The sequence below is a fragment of the Podarcis filfolensis genome, assembly GCF_964270895.1.
Source record: "Podarcis filfolensis genome assembly, chromosome: W".
Lineage (NCBI taxonomy): Eukaryota > Metazoa > Chordata > Lepidosauria > Squamata > Lacertidae > Podarcis > Podarcis filfolensis.
In genome coordinates this window covers 987,898-1,005,621 of record NC_139619.1, presented here as the reverse complement: position 1 = coordinate 1,005,621, position 17,724 = coordinate 987,898, and the positions used below count along the sequence as shown (strand labels likewise).

At 45.9% G+C, this 17,724-nt stretch overlaps 1 protein-coding gene across 1 annotated transcript in view; it reads right to left on the bottom strand.

Moving 5' to 3' along the window:
• Positions 1-16,600, bottom strand: part of LOC310753792 (mediator of RNA polymerase II transcription subunit 27-like) — a 71,329-nt gene extending 54,729 nt beyond the window's left edge. The window contains exon 1 of the mRNA XM_083595136.1: positions 16,495-16,600. Coding sequence (XP_083451262.1) covers positions 16,495-16,566 — 72 coding nt within the window. The 5' untranslated portion in view covers positions 16,567-16,600. The remainder of the gene's footprint in view (positions 1-16,494) is intronic.
• Between the last annotated feature and the right edge of the window lie 1,124 nt (positions 16,601-17,724).

Sequence of the window (17,724 nt, the reverse complement as noted above, 5' to 3'; positions counted from 1 at the left end):
TTTGCTGTCTGATGAGAAAGAGGAAGGAGCTAAGGTAGAATGCTCCAAGTGTATATGTAAATAAAGTAGATTAGCCAAAATGCTGTGATACTGAGTTTCGTTATTCAAACTGCAAATACTCTGCAGGTTCCTAAGTGTGCTGATGCCTTTTGGTATCAATCACTGTGATGTTCAGGCTGAAGAAAGCTTTTGAAGCTGCCAAACAACAGACCAGGAGGGAGAGAACTTGCCAGTTGGGCATGTGTCTCTGCCAGGGTCCTACACGAGAGTAGGACGATCTTAAGACAGTGCACATGCAACGTAAGGCCTATTCAGGCATCCAGCCTCACATGAGATAGGAGCAGGGTTGGCCTACTCATATAGCAAGGTGAGGCAACTGCCTCTGTCAGCAGGATCCACAGAAGTGGCAAATCAAGCCTCTGAGGAATGCATTGCCTCTGTTGCTGCTGCAGTGCCAGGGTTCCTTGGAGGCCCAATCTGCTGCCTCCTCAGCAGCTGCTCCAAATGTTGCCTCCACAATGGCCTCTTGGAAAATAGGAGGGACTGCTGGTCTTCCTCCTATGGAGACTGCCCTCTGGGGTCTCCTGGACTCTGCACCTGCCTTTGATTACCAGTCCAACCATCAGGTAAAGTTGCTTTGACCCTCACCCTTGTTTTCTATGTAGATCTTCACTCCTCCCTTCTTCCCTGGTGTGGGGGACACCATTTTATGGCTTGCCTCAGGTGCTAAAATGTATTGGGCCAGCCCTGAGTGCGAGAGTGGGTCTGTGCATGTTGACCCTGCTTAGACACACAAACCATTCCCTCACAAATGCTGCCTGCATGCTAGAGATATGCCTATTGTGGAAAAACCTCCTGAACATGTATCAGCTGTCCCTGTGACCTGTAACTCTGAGCACCAGAATTTTAAAATGGGGACTGGAAATACACTGGCAAACAGCATAATTAATACACTATAAACATAATGTGAACTGACTGACTGGCACCGAACAGTACCTAGGTGGCCACAATTTTGCACCAGCTGAAATTTCCAAACCATCTTCAAAATCAACCTCATGTTGTCTGGGCAGCCTCAGTGCATTACAATAGTCAGGATCCCACTAGTGCATAGATAACTGAGACAACTGGCATACCTTCCCTAGCTCCTATAAAGGATTCTTGGCTGCCATCATCTGGGCAAACTTGGTTGGTCCTTCAGGGGGGAGTGCAACCTTCATCTAAGACCAGCCAAAAACCTCTATCCCGTGCAGTCTGTTTCCCTACTTATAGTGCCTCCATTTTGTCTGGACTAAAGTCTCTGCTTGTTCTCCCTCATTTAGCCCCAAACAGCTTCCAGGCACCAGTTCAGGAGTTTAACTGATAATAATAAATATAATACTTTATTATTTAGACCCCACCCATCTGGCTGGGTTTCCCCAGCCACTCTGGGCGGCTTCCAACAGAATATTAAAATACAATGATTCATCAAATATTAAAAGCTTCCCTAAACAAACAGGGCTGCCTTCAGATGTCTTCTAAAAGTCCGATAGTTGTTTATTTCGTTGACATCTGATGGGAGGGTGTTCCACAGGGCGGGAGCCACTACCAAGAAGGCCCTCTGCCTGGTTCCCTGTAACTTCGCTTCTCACAGTGAGGGAACCGCCAGAAGGCCCTCGGTGCTGGATCTCAGTGTCCGGGCAGAACGATGGGGGTGGAGACGCTCCTTCAGGTCTACTGGGCTGAGGCCGTTTAGGGCTTTAAAGGTCAGCACCAACACTTTGAATTGTGCCCAGAAACGTACTGGGAGCCAATGTAGGTCTTTCAGGACCAGTGTTATGTGGTCTCGGCGGCCACTCCCCGTCACCAGTCTAGCTGCCGCATTCTGGATTAGTTGTAATTTCTGGGTCACCTTCAAAGGTAGCCCCACGTAGAGCGCATTGTAGTAGTCCAAGCGGGAAATAACCAGAGCATGCACCACTCTGGCAAGAGAGTCCATGGGCAGAGAGGGTCTCAGCCTGCATACCAGATAGCAATAGAAAAAAGACAGTCATGGAACTGAGAAATTGCACAAAACAAATGAAATACCGTGAAAATCCCTGAAACGAGAAGTAATCGACTAGAAATATTATCTTGTGGAAATAAACTAAATAATAAAAATCAAAAAGGAAAAAATTAGAAAAACCTAAGATTGAACAGAGCCTTAACGGGATGCCGGCTACAAACCTCATTTCACTGAACTATTCAGTTTCCTCGGAAGGAAATAGAAAAATCATAAACTTTAAATGAACAAAATTCAAAAAAGGGGGGTAGAACCCCCCAAAACTCTGAAGTATTATAATCCTAGCTTGACCTAGGTAAGGCAAAGCGCAGTAATAAAGGATTGAGGACTCAAAAGTACAGTTTCTAATACTGAATTTACAAAAAAAGGTTGAAAACCTAAATGGCAAGTTTTAAACAAAGCCCAACTTGAAGAAAGCAAAGCACAGTAATAAAGGGTTGAGGACTCAACTGTGAAAATTCTAGTGCTGCTTTTACAAAAAGGTTTAAAAACCTAAATGGCACAAATTCAAAGAAAGGAATACAAGATAAGCTGTTTTAGATTTCAAACAAACTCAAGAACAGGGCTGAAACGCTCCCATGGTCTAGATGTTACTGCTGATTTATTGGCCTAAACCCTGAAAATCTTTTTATTGAAACTCCGAACAAGGCAAAAGCAATTATCACTCAGAGACTCTACGATGTCGAATTACAACAAGAAGACGCCCTACTCCCGGAGACGTATAGATGCTTAAAAGCTTGGCCTAATTTTGCAGCTGCCCCTTACTTAACTAACATCACTAACGAAGCTTATAGATGGGCTTTCTCTAGAGCCCGCTTTGAGACAATGCCCTCAGCAGTGCTGTACGGCAAATTTACGCGGGTACCAATGCATGCCCTGCCCCTGTATGTCTAATAAGGTAGAATCTGTCACACACATCCTTCTATTTTGTGAATTTTACAGTGAAGAACGAGTTCAACTTATTTTGCCGCTTTTATCAAAATTTATACCCCTACAACATTATTTGGAATCCTCCCCCGAAATTCTACGAAAATACCTTCTGGAAGATTCCTCAAGCTCAATATCATATGAGGTGGCCAAATTTTGCACTTTAGTAATCAGGAAGCGTAAATCTCAAATCTGTTGAATGGCACACTGCGAAGTTCCCTTGTGTAATCTTTTTTTTTTCTTTTCTTTTCTTTTCTGATGTTGTTGTTGATTTCTTTTTGTTTGATCTTGTGGTGTTTAGTGTCACTGGCTTTTGCCGCAATAAAACTTGAACTTGAACTTGTTACTGCTGATGTTAAAGACTGATACTGTTTCCAATCACAGGTTTATATACTATAGGGTGAATTTTTTTTTTAAGGGACAGGCCATTTTGTTCAAACAATGGGCGGGATTGGAAAAGTTTGGAAAAAATAACAAGAATGATATTGAATGGAGTTGTAGAAAATTATAAAAATGAACTAAAGTCAATATAAGCATTGAGACCTGACGGAATTAAGGAGCCAAATCTAAAAATCCAATATATTTCTTTCTGTAATAATTTCTTTCTTAAGATATCCGTGTTTGCCTCAGGAGTGTGATGTTTATAAATGATAAACCATCTGAAATTCGTTGCCTTATGTTTAGCCTCTAAGAAGTGAGATGTAAGAGGTGCTTCCAACACCTTGTTAAAAATACGATTCTTGGAAGGTTTTAACAATGTATTTGGTTGGCATGCATATCTGTGGTATGATAAGGTTAAAGCACATAAAGCGTTTAAAAACCATATTGTCAGAAAAGCATTGTTTAATGTCTGGATAAGATATAAGGACTTGCTAGAAAATAAAACCCCAAGATGGTTGTCACCAATGGAAGCAAAGGCTCAGAAAAAACTCAATATGGAGGCCAAATGGCCGAAGTATTGGGAAATTCTGGAACAAGAGGGAGATAGATTAAAACTGCAAAGTTTTGAAAAATTAAAAAATAGAGTGCGAGACTGGCTCCATTATTATCAAATAATGGAGGCATATAATCTGGACAAAAAACTAGGCTTCCAGGTGGAAAAATCAAAATTGGAAACAGAATTGTTAGATCCCAAAGTTAAGAATTTGTCAAGAATGTATAACTTGCTGTTGAAATGGAATACGCAGGATGAAACAGTGAAATCTGCTATGATTAAATGGGCACAAGATGTTGGACATAACATTATGATGGCTGACTGGGAACAGTTATTGTCAGGGAACTGTCATCGGAAGAACAGGTGGTGCAAGGGCTCCCAGAGGTTGAGAGAGACTTATCAGCGGAGGAGGGTACCAGCAGGGGGCGAGAAAGAGCTCCAAGGGAAAGCGAGTCAGAAGAATGGCTCAGAGACAATTCCAGCGAGAACAGCGAGGAGGTTTCAGGACCTCCTATAGGGACACCCACTCCTCGCCGGAAATTGTCACGTAGAGAGTCCAGAAGACGTGTTTCCGTTAAGGAGCTGTTATGCTGGAAGAAATTCCGTAAACGCCCACTGTCGGATTCTGCCAGCGACTGACGGAGCCATGCTTATGGCGCTCCGTTACAGACAGTGGTTTGTGGACTTAGCCAAACACTGAGGGACTAGGAACTTTACGCACAAGCAGCTCAACATCCCATCACAGCAATCCGACAGTCCCTGAAAGCAGCTTGTGCAGAGAAGGCATCATGAGCAACCCAGCCGGAACCGGAGATGCAGGAGGAGCTGGAGCCGGTCCAAGCCTGGAAGAAAGGTGTTGGAGGTCCAGCTAGCGCTGCAAACGGCGAGGCTCGATGAGAGGAGGGCTCAGGATGCAGAAAAGGCAAAGGCCCCCCCACAAGCAAGAAAGATGCCAGGATTGGTGCAGAAGTTTGGGGGGGATCCCAGGAACTATCAAGCCTTTAGGACAGAGATGCAGTATGCTCTTAATCTGCAGTTTGATGACTTTCCCGACGAGGAATCGCGAGTGGCGTTTGTGGTTAGCCATCTCGAAGGGGAGGCGAGAGACTGGGTTAGACCCCTGATGGCAGGGCATAATGAAGCCCTGATGGCAGGGCATAATGAAGTTTTTTCGTGCCATGGACCTGATGTTTTCCAGCGACATTGAACAGGGAGTGGTGCGCAGACAGTTGATGGCTTGTAAACAGGGGAGCCGATCTGTCCGTGAGTACTGGACTGAGTTTACTATGTTGATACACAAATTGGGGTGGGATCTGTCAGCGGAACCCATTCAAATGCTTTTTGAAGAGGGACTTTCTTCGGCTGTGAAAGACGAACTTTCCCGGGCGCCCAGGGCAGAGTTTATGGACCAGCTGACCAAATCAGCGCTGACCATTGGAGCACGCCAGGAGGCTAGAGCCTTGGAGAAGCGGGAAGGGAAAGGGGAGCGTTGGAGGGATTTCCGCATTTCAGAGATTCCGGAGCCAACTTTCCCGCCCGCAGAGCCGATGGAAGTTGGAACAGCGCGCGCGCGCAGTTTCAAATCCCAGTGAAGGGCGGAAGAAGGAGGGGAAGAGCCCCAAGAAATGTTATCTCTGCCAGCAGCCAGGTCATTTTGCCAGAGTCTGTCCACAAAGAAAGGAATGGCAAGGGATGGCAGGAGCTGTTGGGGGGAAGGAGGAGGAAGGGCAGGACCAAGTAAAAGCCAGCGCCTGACTGCCACCATCAGGGCACAGCAGTCAGGCCAAGGAGCAGTAAAAGTGCCCACGCCGGAACCTCCGAGACCAGCCCTAGTGATAGAGGTGTTGCTAGAGCTGCCAAACGGACATCCCTTAAAGATAAGGGCGCTGTTGGACTCAGGCAGCTCCTGTAATTTTATGAGCAAGGAGTTTGCAGCAGAACACCAGATACAGACGATCCCTTTAAGCAACCCCTTGCAGGTGACCACGATCGATGGGAGAGAGCTGTTGGGAGGAGGAGTCAGCTTACAGACCGTCCCAATGGTAATGAGGGTAGCCAGGCACACCGAAAGAATAGCGTTCCATGTGGCCACCTTGGGAGGGGCTCCCATTATTTTGGGGATGAGCTGGCTAGCGTTGCATGATCCGCTAGTGGGTTGGCATCAGAGAGTGGTCTCCTTTGGGTCAGCACATTGCCTAGAACATTGCAAAGAGGGCAAGGCTCCAGAAGGGGCAAGGGCCTTTCTAGCAGGAACAGAAGTAACGGACAATAGAAAGGTGCCCAAACAATACGCTGACTTGAGCAATGTCTTCAGCGAAAGGGAAGCAGACAAACTACCACCGCATAGACCCTTTGACTGCCAGATCAATCTAGTCCCTGGAGCCCAGCTCCCTGTGGGCAAGCTGTATGCCATGTCAGACAGGGAAATGCAGGAGTTGAGGGAGTTTATTGACAAAAACCTGAAGAGAGGTTTCATCAGAGAGTCCAGAGCGGTGGGGGGCAGCCCAGTGTTTTTTGTGGACAAAAAAAACACGGATAAACCGAGATTGGTCGTGGACTACCGGGCCCTAAATGCCATGTCGGAACCAGTGGCTTTCCCTATGCCCAGGATTGATGACATTTTGACCAGGGTGAGGAAGGGAAAGATTTTTACTAAACTGGACCTGAGGGGAGCATACAACCTGATACGGATAAGGAAGGGGGATGAATGGAAGACTACCATGTTCACCCATTTGGGGGCTTTCGAATATCTCGTTATGCCCTTTGGATTACAAGCAGGCTCAGCATGTTTTCAATCGTTCATGAACCACGTCCTGGGACCTCTGCTCTACAAGAATTGCGTGGCGTTCCTAGATGACGTGTTAGTATATTCAGAGAATGAGGAGCAGCATGTAAAGGACGTCAGGGAAGTGTTGAGCCAACTGCAAGCTAACCAGCTGTGGGTGAAATTGGAGAAGTGTCAGTTTCACACCAAGGAGGTGGAATTCCTGGGGTACCGCTTGTCAGACAAGGGATTAGCCATGGATCCAGGCAAGGTCCAGGCGGTACTGGAATGGAAGACACCGAAAACGAAAAAAGATGTGCAAAGATTCTTAGGGTTTGGGAACTTTTATCGGAAGTTGATCAAGAACTTTGCCCATTTAACGGCTCCCATCACGGACTGTCTCAGCAGCAAGAAGAAATTTGTTTGGACGGCAGAAGCGGAGCAAGCATTCGAAGAATTGAAAAGGGCCTTCGCTTCGGAAGAACAGCTCCTGCACGTGGATTTACAAAAACCCATGAGAGTGGAAACGGATGCATCAGACCGGGCGGTGGGGGCGGTGCTTCTTCAGCCGGGGAAGGATAAGTCGGAGTGGAGACCGTGTGCCTTCTTCTCGCGGAAGTTAAACAAATCCGAGAAGAACTACACGGTATATGACCGAGAACTACTCGCCATTCACGAAGCGTTCCGGAAATGGAGACACTTACTAATTGGTGCACAACACAAGGTGCAAGTATGCACGGACCACAAGAATTTAGAGTACTGGAGAACGGCACGAGTGCTCAACCAACGGCAAGTGAGATGGGCACAGGAGTTCTCCAAATTTTATTTTGAAATTTGCTATGTGCCAGGCCCAGAAAACGTCAGGGCGGACGCTCTCTCATGCAAACCAGAGTATTTGGAGGGGGAGGGAGCACCCGAAGAGAGACATATCATCCCAGAGGACCGCTGGGTGTGTGGGGCGGCGTTGGTGGGGCAAAGGGAACTGGTAGAGGAGACGCAGAATGATGAATATGCCCAGAATAAGCTCCAAGGTCTAAGGAGGGAGGGAGAAAACTCCGGAGGTTTTGAAGAAAGAAACGGGGCATTGTATTCCAAAGGGGCACTATATATACCCGAAGGGGAATTGAGAGGGAGAGTACTCAAACAGATGCACGACAGCCCTACAGCAGGGCATTTTGGGCAACACAAAACCATGTGGTTGGTTACCAGGGAATTTTGGTGGCCCAGGGTGAGGGAAGATGTAAGGGAGTATGTAAGAGGGTGTGACCAATGCCAGCGAGCCAAGGGAGAAAGGCGGGCGCCGGCGGGGTTGTTAGAACCATTGCCCACACCAGAGAGGCCATGGGAGGCGGTATCGATAGATTTTATGACTGATCTGCCGAAATCCAAGGGGAAAACCGCCATACTGGTCGTAGTAGACCTGTTAACTAAGATGGGCCACTTTGTAGCTTGCTCACATGCAGTCACGGCGGAAGAGACAGCTAAATTGTTTGTAGAACATATTTTTAGACTGCATGGCGCCCCCTTGAGGGTGGTCTCAGACCGGGGCAAACAATTCACGTCCAGGTTCAGGAGGAAGCTCATGAGCTTACTGCACGTGGAGGTCAATTTTTCGACTGCCCGGCACCCAGAAACCAACGGGCAGGCGGAAAGAGCAAACGGTATCCTCCAACAATACCTGAGGTGTTATGTCAATGACAGAGAGAACGATTGGGTGGAAAAGTTGGCGCTGGCGGAATTTGCCTACAATAATGCGGAGAATGTGTCCACCGGGATGAGCCCCTTTTTGGCTAATTATGGGTGCCACCCCAGGGCATTTCCAGGGGGAGGAGGGGAGAGATGGAGCGTCCCAGCCGCAGAACATTTTGTAGAAGAAATGGAAGCGATCCATCGTCAACTCCAACTCAACTTAGAAAGGGCCAAAGAACAATATAAGAAGCAGGCAGACAAGAACAGAAGGGAAGGTGAAACCATAAGGGTGGGGGATCAGGTGTGGCTGTCCACCCAAGGACTGCCGTTCAAGGGGGGTTGCAAGAAATTGAGACCCAAAAGATTGGGACCATTTGAGGTCATTCAACAGGTTAACCCCGTAGCTTTCAGACTCCGGTTACCAAACCACATGAAACTGCACCCAGTATTCCACAGGTCATTACTGTCACCGTATAGGGGGGGGGAAAGAAGGGGTTTCCCCACAGGGACCAGTCTTAGAAGAGAGGGAAAGCAGCAACCATGTGGCGGAAATCCTCGACTCCAGGTGGAAGGGTAATCAGGTGGAGTATTTGGTAGCGTGGGAAGGGGAACCGGAGTCAGAAAACACCTGGGTAACGGCAGAGGAAGTCAATGACGAGGTCTTGATCGAAGCGTTCCATCAAAGGTTCCCCAGGAAACCTCAGTCAGTAGCGAGGTTCCGGAGGGAGTACTTTGGCACCACCGACGAGGAGGAGGAATTGGAAGGATTCACGGGGTCTGAGTGGGAAGAAGGAATAGATTCCGAGGAGGATGAGTACTTAGAAACCCGAAACAGCAACCGGTGGAGGAAAATGTTCGAGACTTCGGAAGATGAGGGAAGTTCTTTCAGGGGTTTTGCTCCCTCGCCTCCAGCAGAGGAAGGGAGGGGAGGGGGTGGAGGGGGCCCTGGAGGGGAGGTGGATGTCAGGGAACTGTCATCGGAAGAACCGGTGGTGCAAGGGCTCCCAGAGGTTGAGAGAGACTTATCAGCGGAGGAGGGAACCAGCAGGGGGCGAGAAAGAGCTCCAAGGGAAAGCGAGTCAGAAGAATGGCTCAGAGACAATTCCAGCGAGAACAGCGAGGAGGTTTCAGGACCTCCTATAGGGACACCCACTCCTCGCCGGAAATTGTCACGTAGAGAGTCCAGAAGACGTGTTTCCGTTAAGGAGCTGTTATGCTGGAAGAAATTCCGTAAACGCCCACTGTCGGATTCTGCCAGCGACTGACGGAGCCATGCTTATGGCGCTCCGTTACAGACAGTGGTTTGTGGACTTAGCCAAACACTGAGGGACTAGGAACTTTACGCACAAGCAGCTCAACATCCCATCACAGTTATGGACCACAGGTATGAAGTTTACAGCATGTAATGCCTTAAAAGAGAATCTAATGAAAATGATCTACAGGTGGTACATGACACCAGTCAAGCTTGCAAAAATCTATCATTTGCCCGATAATAAATGTTGGAAATGTAATGAGATGGAAGGTACATTCTTTCACCTTTGGTGGACATGCCCAAGGATTAAGACTTTCTGGGAGATGATTTATAATGAGATGAAAAAGGTATTTAAATATACCTTCTTGAAGAAACCAGAGGCCTTTCTCCTGGGCATGTTCGGCCAATTGGTGTCAAAGAAGGATAGAACTTTATTTATGTATGCTACAACAGCAGCAACAATACTCATCGCAAAGCATTGGAAGACACAAGATTTACCCACCTGGGAAGAATGGCAGATGAAGTTGATGGACTACATGGAACTGGCGGAAATGACTGGCAGAATCCGAGACCAGGGAGAAGAGTCGGTGGAAGAAGATTGGAAAAAATTTAAAGTTTATTTACAGAAATACTGTAAAATTAAGGAATGTTAGAAGGATGCTGGAATGAAATTACATGGCTTTAGCAGAAAGGTTATAAAGAATTAAGTAAAAATAGATTGTTAATGGGTCAAAGTGGAAAATTTAAGGTTAGATTGGGTTAAGATAAATTATGGAACAAAAATTGAGTAAGATGGAAAGGATTTGCTGAAACAGCTAATTGAACTAGAATACAAAAAAAGGGAGGTGTGAGGAGGTCGATGAAACAAGTAAATGAAAGATAAAGATATGGAAATATTGGATGTGTTTTTAAATGCTTTTGTTTTTCTTTTCTCTGTTTTACTGTATTGTTTTTTGTTTTTTGTTTTTTCCTATGTATTGTGAGGTATTGATTTGTTCTATTTAATTTTTCATTTTTTCATTCTTCTTTTTTCTGTAATCTTTAAACCTTTAATAAATATTATTTTTTAAAAAACAAAACGATTCTTATGCTCTAGTATTCTAGTTTTAACCGTTCTTGTAGTGCTGCCCACGTACCAACGGTCGCAAATACATTGAATTGCATATACCACTCCACGGGAATTACAGTTGGTAAATGCTTCCAGTTTGATAATGCTGTTGGTTCCAGGTATAATAAAATCTTTCATCTCAACTGTTAAACTATACGCTGCACATCTTCCGCATTTAAAATGTCCCTTTATATTGCAATTTTGCAGCTGGTTCTTATCTGTTATATCTGCGTGTAGAAGCATGTCTTTAAAGTTCCTGGTTCTACGGAAACTGATCCGTGGAGGTATAAAAGGGCAGCCTGGTACGTCTTGTATCAGGTGCCAATGTTTTCTGATTGTCTTATCAATCGAATTGGATAACGGGGTGGCTTGTTCTTGATAACTTATGATGACAATGCTGTTGATGTGTCTAATGTTGAATCTTGTTGTGTTGCACGAACTAACAAAGTTCTTCATGCAGGATGTATTCATGAGGCGCACCGAAGATTTGGTCACATGTCATGGCAGGCACTGGCCAAGATGCCTGGGTTGGTTCAGGGTATGTCCATCAAACCCTGTAAGTTTCACATGAAATGTATATCTTGTGCTGAAAACAAAGTAAAGATTGCTCTGAAAGGCAAGGTGTCTGACAGACAGGCTTCCAAACCCTATCAGCTAGTCCATGCAGACCTGGTAGGTCCACTTGCACCCTCTTTGGGTGGAGCAATGCACTTAATGGTTTTAATTGATTCTTTTCCCAGGTACATTCATGTGTTTGTGCTCCAGCAGAAGTCAGAAGTGTTTCCTAAGTTCAAGGCATTCTGTGCTTGGTTGGAGAATGCTCACAGTAAACGCACTGGCTGTTTATTTACTGATTGAGGCGGTGAATTCACTTCTCAGCAGTTTGAAGCTTTCCTGACTGAGAAGGGAATCCAGCATGACCTCTCAAGTCCCAGATCTCCATGGGAGAATGGACTTTGCGAGTGGGCAAGCCAGACTTTGTTGCAAGGCCTTAAAACCTTGTTGCATGATGCCAATCTCCCTGAGAAATATTGGGCTGAAGCTTTATCATGTTTCCTTTATTCCTATAACAGGACACTGTCATCACCTATTGGTTGTACTCCCTATGAGAAGATGTTTGGTAAGAAACCTTACGTCAAGCACATGAGAATCTTTGGTTCTGACATGTGGGTCCACACCCCACAGAGCAGCAAGCTTGGGAAGCGTGGGGCACATAGTTTGTTCATGGGGTATGAAAAAGGTGCATACAGGGTATTCATGACTGACTCTAAGACCATTAGGGTCACAAAGAGTGTTGAGTACAATCCCAAATGGGGGGGGGGATGTGGGAATTTTCCAGAGTCACTCAGAGGGGGATGAAGATGATGAGGTAGAAGAGGAAGCTGAGGATGATGATCAGAATTCGGATTCCAGCTCAGTGAGCAGCGCTGGTGCTGCTGTCAGCGACAGTGATGACACAGCAGACTACAAGAGCGCAAAGGCCTCAGTCAGACCATCTGATGCGTCTGACATTGAACTGGAAGAACCACTGTTCACCATTGGCCTCTTTTCTCCTAAGAAGGAGGAGATGTGTGCAGAAGACTTGCGTCTAGCACGCAGATCTGAAAGGGCCACAAAAGACAAACCTCCAAAGAGATTTGCTGATGAGTTTGCTAAGATAGCAACTGCTGTTCTTAGTAGCTCAGAGAAGGTGTGGGAACCATCAAGCTTCCAAGAGGTGCAAGAATTAACCTCTAAAGATGCTGAACCATGGCTTAATGCCATGAAGGCTGAAGTTGATTCCTTTAATAGGAACCAAACCTGGGAGCTAGTGCCAGTAGTCCCAGGAATGAGACTGGTTGGCAGCAAATGGGTCTTCAAGGCCAAGACAGACCAGACTAGCAAGGTTGTCAGGCACAAAACCAGATTGGTCGCCAGAGGTTTTTCACAGGTACCAGGACAGGATTACCACGAGACCTACTCACCCACCGTCAAGTATGAGAGCATTAGACTAATGCTCAAGATTGCTGAAGAGGAGAAACTGCATGTTTCCCATCATGACATTAATACAGCTTTTTTGTACGGGGTTTTGGGGGAGGAGCTGTATATGCTTCCACCTGATGGAAAGCAGATACAGAAGAAAATGGTCTGTAAACTACAGAAGTCCCTATAGGGTCTCAAGCAGAGTGCCAGGTGTTGGGACACAAAACTCACTGAGACATTGCTTTCTCTAGGTTTTCACCAAAGGCAAAGCTGATCCATGTGTGTTTGTCAAAGAGGAGGGGCAAAGCAAACTGTATTGTTTATGCTTTGCTGATGATATTCTTCTTTTCTGGAAGAATCAGGCTTTGTACCAAAGCACCCTAGCTCAACTGAAGGAGCACTTTGACATGACGGATCTTGGTGAGGTATCCAACTATCTTTCTCTGCAGGTAGAGAAAGACCAGGCAGGTAATTTTCTGGTACACCAAACACAGAAAATTGCTGATGTATTAACCAGGCTGAATTTGGTTGATGCAAATCCTGTAGACACACCGATGGTGACAGGTTACCAGGTAGATAGTACTGCTGAAGCATTTTCTGACACCACACTGTACAGATGCATTCTAGGCAAGCTGAATTTTATTGCTAGATGTTCAAGACCTGACATAGCTGTAAGCACTAACCTGCTTAGCAGACATGCCAACAATCCTACTGTTCAGGATTGGAAAGCTCTGAAGCGCATTGCCCGCTATTTGAAGGGGACTTTGCACTACAGACTGAGGTGCACAAGTCAGAAGACTGGAGGTCTTGAAATCTTTGCAGATGCTAGTTTTGGAAGTGACACCACGGATGGTACAAGCACTTCTGGAGTGTGCTACATGTACAACCACTGTCTGTTTGACTGGCTGTGCAAAAAGCAGATGACAGTAAGCCTAAGTTCCTGTGAGGCAGAACTCAATGCCCTGTCATCTTCACTCATGGGTTGTGAATGGTTGATGCAACTGTTTCAGGACATCAGAGTCAAAGTGACATGTCCTATACAGGTGTATCAAGATAACAGATCCTGTTTGGCTTTGTTGGCCTCAGAGAGTTGCAAGCAAAGAACCAAATATTTGCAGATAAAGCTACATTGTGCAAGAGAGTGTATTCAGAAAGGACTCATTCTGGTGTCCTACATGCCAGGAAACGAAATTCCTACAGATCTGTTGTCTAAGGTTGTTAACAGAGAACAACTTAAGGTTTATGTACAGAGGTTGCAATTGGGTTGAACCACAAGTACGACAGGTTACATGGAAAGGGGGAGGATGTAGTTCCATTCCACCTTAAAAGGGTACAGGCATGATATTTGTGTGTCACATGCCTGTTTACTTCCAGCACTTTCTATATAGCTTTTGTATATAGCTTTTGTGTTACTGCTTTTTTTTGCTGCAGACAAAGGGAAGCAGACATATTTTTTTCCTTTGTTCCTGCTGCTGAATAAAATGCTGTAATATAATGCTTACACGTTTCTCTGTCCACCTCTTCTGCTGTGAGAAGATTTACACACTCTGCTGATAGAGCGTGCATGGGTCTCTAAACATATCTGAGACTCGTAATACCACCCTGGTATTACCTTCTCTAATGCAGCCCTGTTTAGGGCAGATGGAGTGCATTTATCTGACAAAGGTAACAATGTGTGGTTGGCCAAGGTCCCAGATGGCTTGAAGGACTGTTTGCGAAGTAAGGGTGTTGGCGGCGAGCGCTAGGCTCGTGTGGGAGTTAGGCATTGGCTGATTGAAGTGGGTGGGAGGGGAGGTGCAGCCATCACCTGCCCCTCCATGAATAATGGTATTCCGGTAAAGGAAAATGGGGGTCCTGGATCTCGTCCGAAGTCCGCTTGAGGGGCTAGGGACATGCCAGGACCACAGGAACCCTGGGGTGAGCTTTGGTTGGTCTTCATCGATGTTGTTCCCTCGTTTGGTGTTTACCCTTTCAGAGTTCCAGCCAGAGAGGCAGGAGTCAGTTATAGTCTGTTGCCAATGCCTAAGCCAACACCGCTCACTTTGCTGTAATCAATAACATTGTGGCCTAAATTTTGCCCAATAACTTAAACTAAAATTACGTGTCAGTGTGAAGTTATTTTCAGGGGAAGGGCTTGGGGGCCTCGAAGCGCAAGTGCTTGTCTGATTATTATGAACCTTATGTTTTTAATGGGTTTTGTAATAAGGAGAGAGAGAGATCCAGAGGGGCGGGGGAAGAATGTGAGAGACAAGAGTGCCTAAAGGTAAAGGTAAAAGGACCCCTGGTCCAGTCGTGGACGACTTTCGGGATGCGCGCTCTATAGGCTGAGGGAGCCGGCATTTGTCCGCAGACAGTTTTCCTGGGTCATGTGGCCAGCATGGCTAAGCTGCTTCTGGAGAACCAGAGCAGCGCACAGAAATGCCGTTTACCTTCCCGCCGGAGCGGTACCTATTTATCTACTTGTACTTTGATGTGCTTTTGAACTGCTAGGTTGGCAGGAGCAGGGACCGAGCAACGGGAGCTCACCCCGTCGCGGGGATTCGAACCGCCAACCTTCTGATGTGCAAGCCCTAGGCTCTGTGGTTTAGACCACAGTGCCACCCGCGTCCCTCAGGAGTGCTTAGTACTTGTTATTGGCAAAAAGGTGAGCCTAGGTGGGTGTCTCAGCAAGTGTCTCTCCCCCACACGACACAACTCCGGCAGTTAATTATTGAAGATTTATTACTACATTACAAGGAGCTCTGGTAAGTCCTCTGATGATGATCCAGCTGCCGAAACATGGTGATTCCTCCCTTTCCTGTCCCAGCAGGAAATCCCCCACCTTTTCCTCCTTCCAGCCCCCCTCTTCTCGGCTAGCTTCAAAAGTCTCCTGCTTCTGGGCGATTCCACCCCTCCTATCTCCCCCTCTCCTTCTGTTTTGTCTTCACTGGAGCCTGTCAGTTGCATTCCAGTTCGCTGTGCCTCTCTGTACAGAGGTCAAATTCCTGCTACTCCCTGCTTCTCCCTCCTCTCTGAGGCATTCTCTTCCCTCTGCCTCTGTACCTGCTTGATCTACCCTTTTCAGTGAGGGAACTTCTCTGACAGCAAGAGCCCATTCCACTCTGAAGAGAGAAAGAAACCAACTTGAAGGCTGTCAGGTCCCATTAGCATCCTCTAAAGCGCCACAGAAAGCCATATGGAGTGCATGCAGTCAAGAGCAATTAGGGGTTCAAGCCAGGTGACCCCCCCCATGAAGCAGATCACTCATGGAAGCAGGTTACACTTCCTTAATAGCTGCCATTCAGAATGCTGTGGCTGCCATCAGATTAAACCAACTTGGGACAAGCCCCCGATTTCTCACCAAAAAGAGGTTTTTCCTTCTTGAATGGAAAATTTGTGTACAATTTCCTGGTGGCTCGGGGGGGGGGGGGAGGGATCCAAAGCCTGGACAACTGATGTGCCCCAGCAATAGTAGATACTAATAATGATGCAACATGGGCCTAAGGCAAGTGTGGAGAACCTTTGGCCATTCAGAAGCTGCTTAATGATAACTCCCATCAGCTTTAGCAAGCATGGGTAATGGCCAAGGATTGTGATACTTGCCATCCAGCAACATCTGGGGTGCCAAGGGTCCTCACACCTGGTCTAAGGGCTGAGGATATAGTAAATCAGTAGATAAGTTATCTAAAATTAAAAGTGGGATGCTTTACATAAATAACATTAGGACAGCTTCTTGGGCCAGAGATGCATCAGTTGTAGAGACTTGCTCTTCTGTAAATGTCTGAGCACCAAGTTCCATATAAACATCCATAGCAAAGGGAAATATGGAAGAGACACTTACCTTGCCATCGTCCGTGTATACATTTTCATGATACCCCTTGACAATTGTTCGGTAAATGAAGAGGCTCCGCATTATCACTATGACTTTTAACACTTTTCCTAATGTGACCTGTCAGGGGGGTGTAGGGAAGTAAATGTGACAAAAAAAGACAATGGTAAGAAACACATACTCCATAATTTAAAAGACTGAAAAGCAAATGGGGGATTTTCTATGTGAGCATCAGAGAAGAACCCTTTCATCATAGTGTTTAGGTTCTGAACTGAAGAGATGTTCTCTTTATGTGCCAGTATAGTAAAACACTGGTTCTTTTCTGTGGCATTCTGGGAAACTTTTCTTAGCTTCTTTTTCTTAGCTTTTGTACCTTAAAATCTTTCTCTGCTTCTCCCTCACATACACGCTGTGCCAGGCACACACATAAATTCCATTCTTTGCATTCCACTCTTTTTTCACTTAGGTCACATTAAGTTTACAATGATCTGTTTTCCTTCAGTGTATAATTAATTAGGTGTTCTTATATTATGATCATAACATTAGTAATTGCTATAGACATATTATAATCAATCTTTAGTCTAAGTGGATTAAAAGCTTAGATACTTGTCTAATGCCCATTTCTCCCAATATCTTTTGAAGTATTGGAGATTAATGGACTTGTGTAATCCCGCCTTATACTTATGTTAACCAATAAGGAACTAGCCTCTTTGTTTGTATTTTAACCAATCAGCCACTAGCATACCAGTGGCCATGCTTTGTAAGATTCAATAAAAGAGAGAGACGTGTGGGTTCCGGGGAACTTTCAAGAGAACTTTCAAGAGAACTCTCAGGAGAACTCTAAAAGAGGACTCTCAGGAGGACTCTCAAAAAGCAACCTCGGAACTCTGAAGACGCTCTCAAAAACACACCATCCACTTGTTTGTCTTTATTCCAACGCATTCCAACACTGAACTATATATTATGCATGTCAAAATGGCATCCCCATGTTGAGTTCTCCCCTCCTCCCCACCAATATTTAGGGTTATCTAGCTCCTAAATACCACCACCTTGCAAGTTTTTCTGTTTCCAGTAGTCCCTTTCCAACAGGGAGGCTGATGATGTCCAAGCCAAGGAGGGGAAAACGTATGTCACAATTACTTTCCACATATCAATCCTACCCCACTCTTGAACCTTCAGCTATGGATTTGGATAGAGCAAATAGTATTCAGCATGGATTTATTAAAAGTATTTGCTGATGTC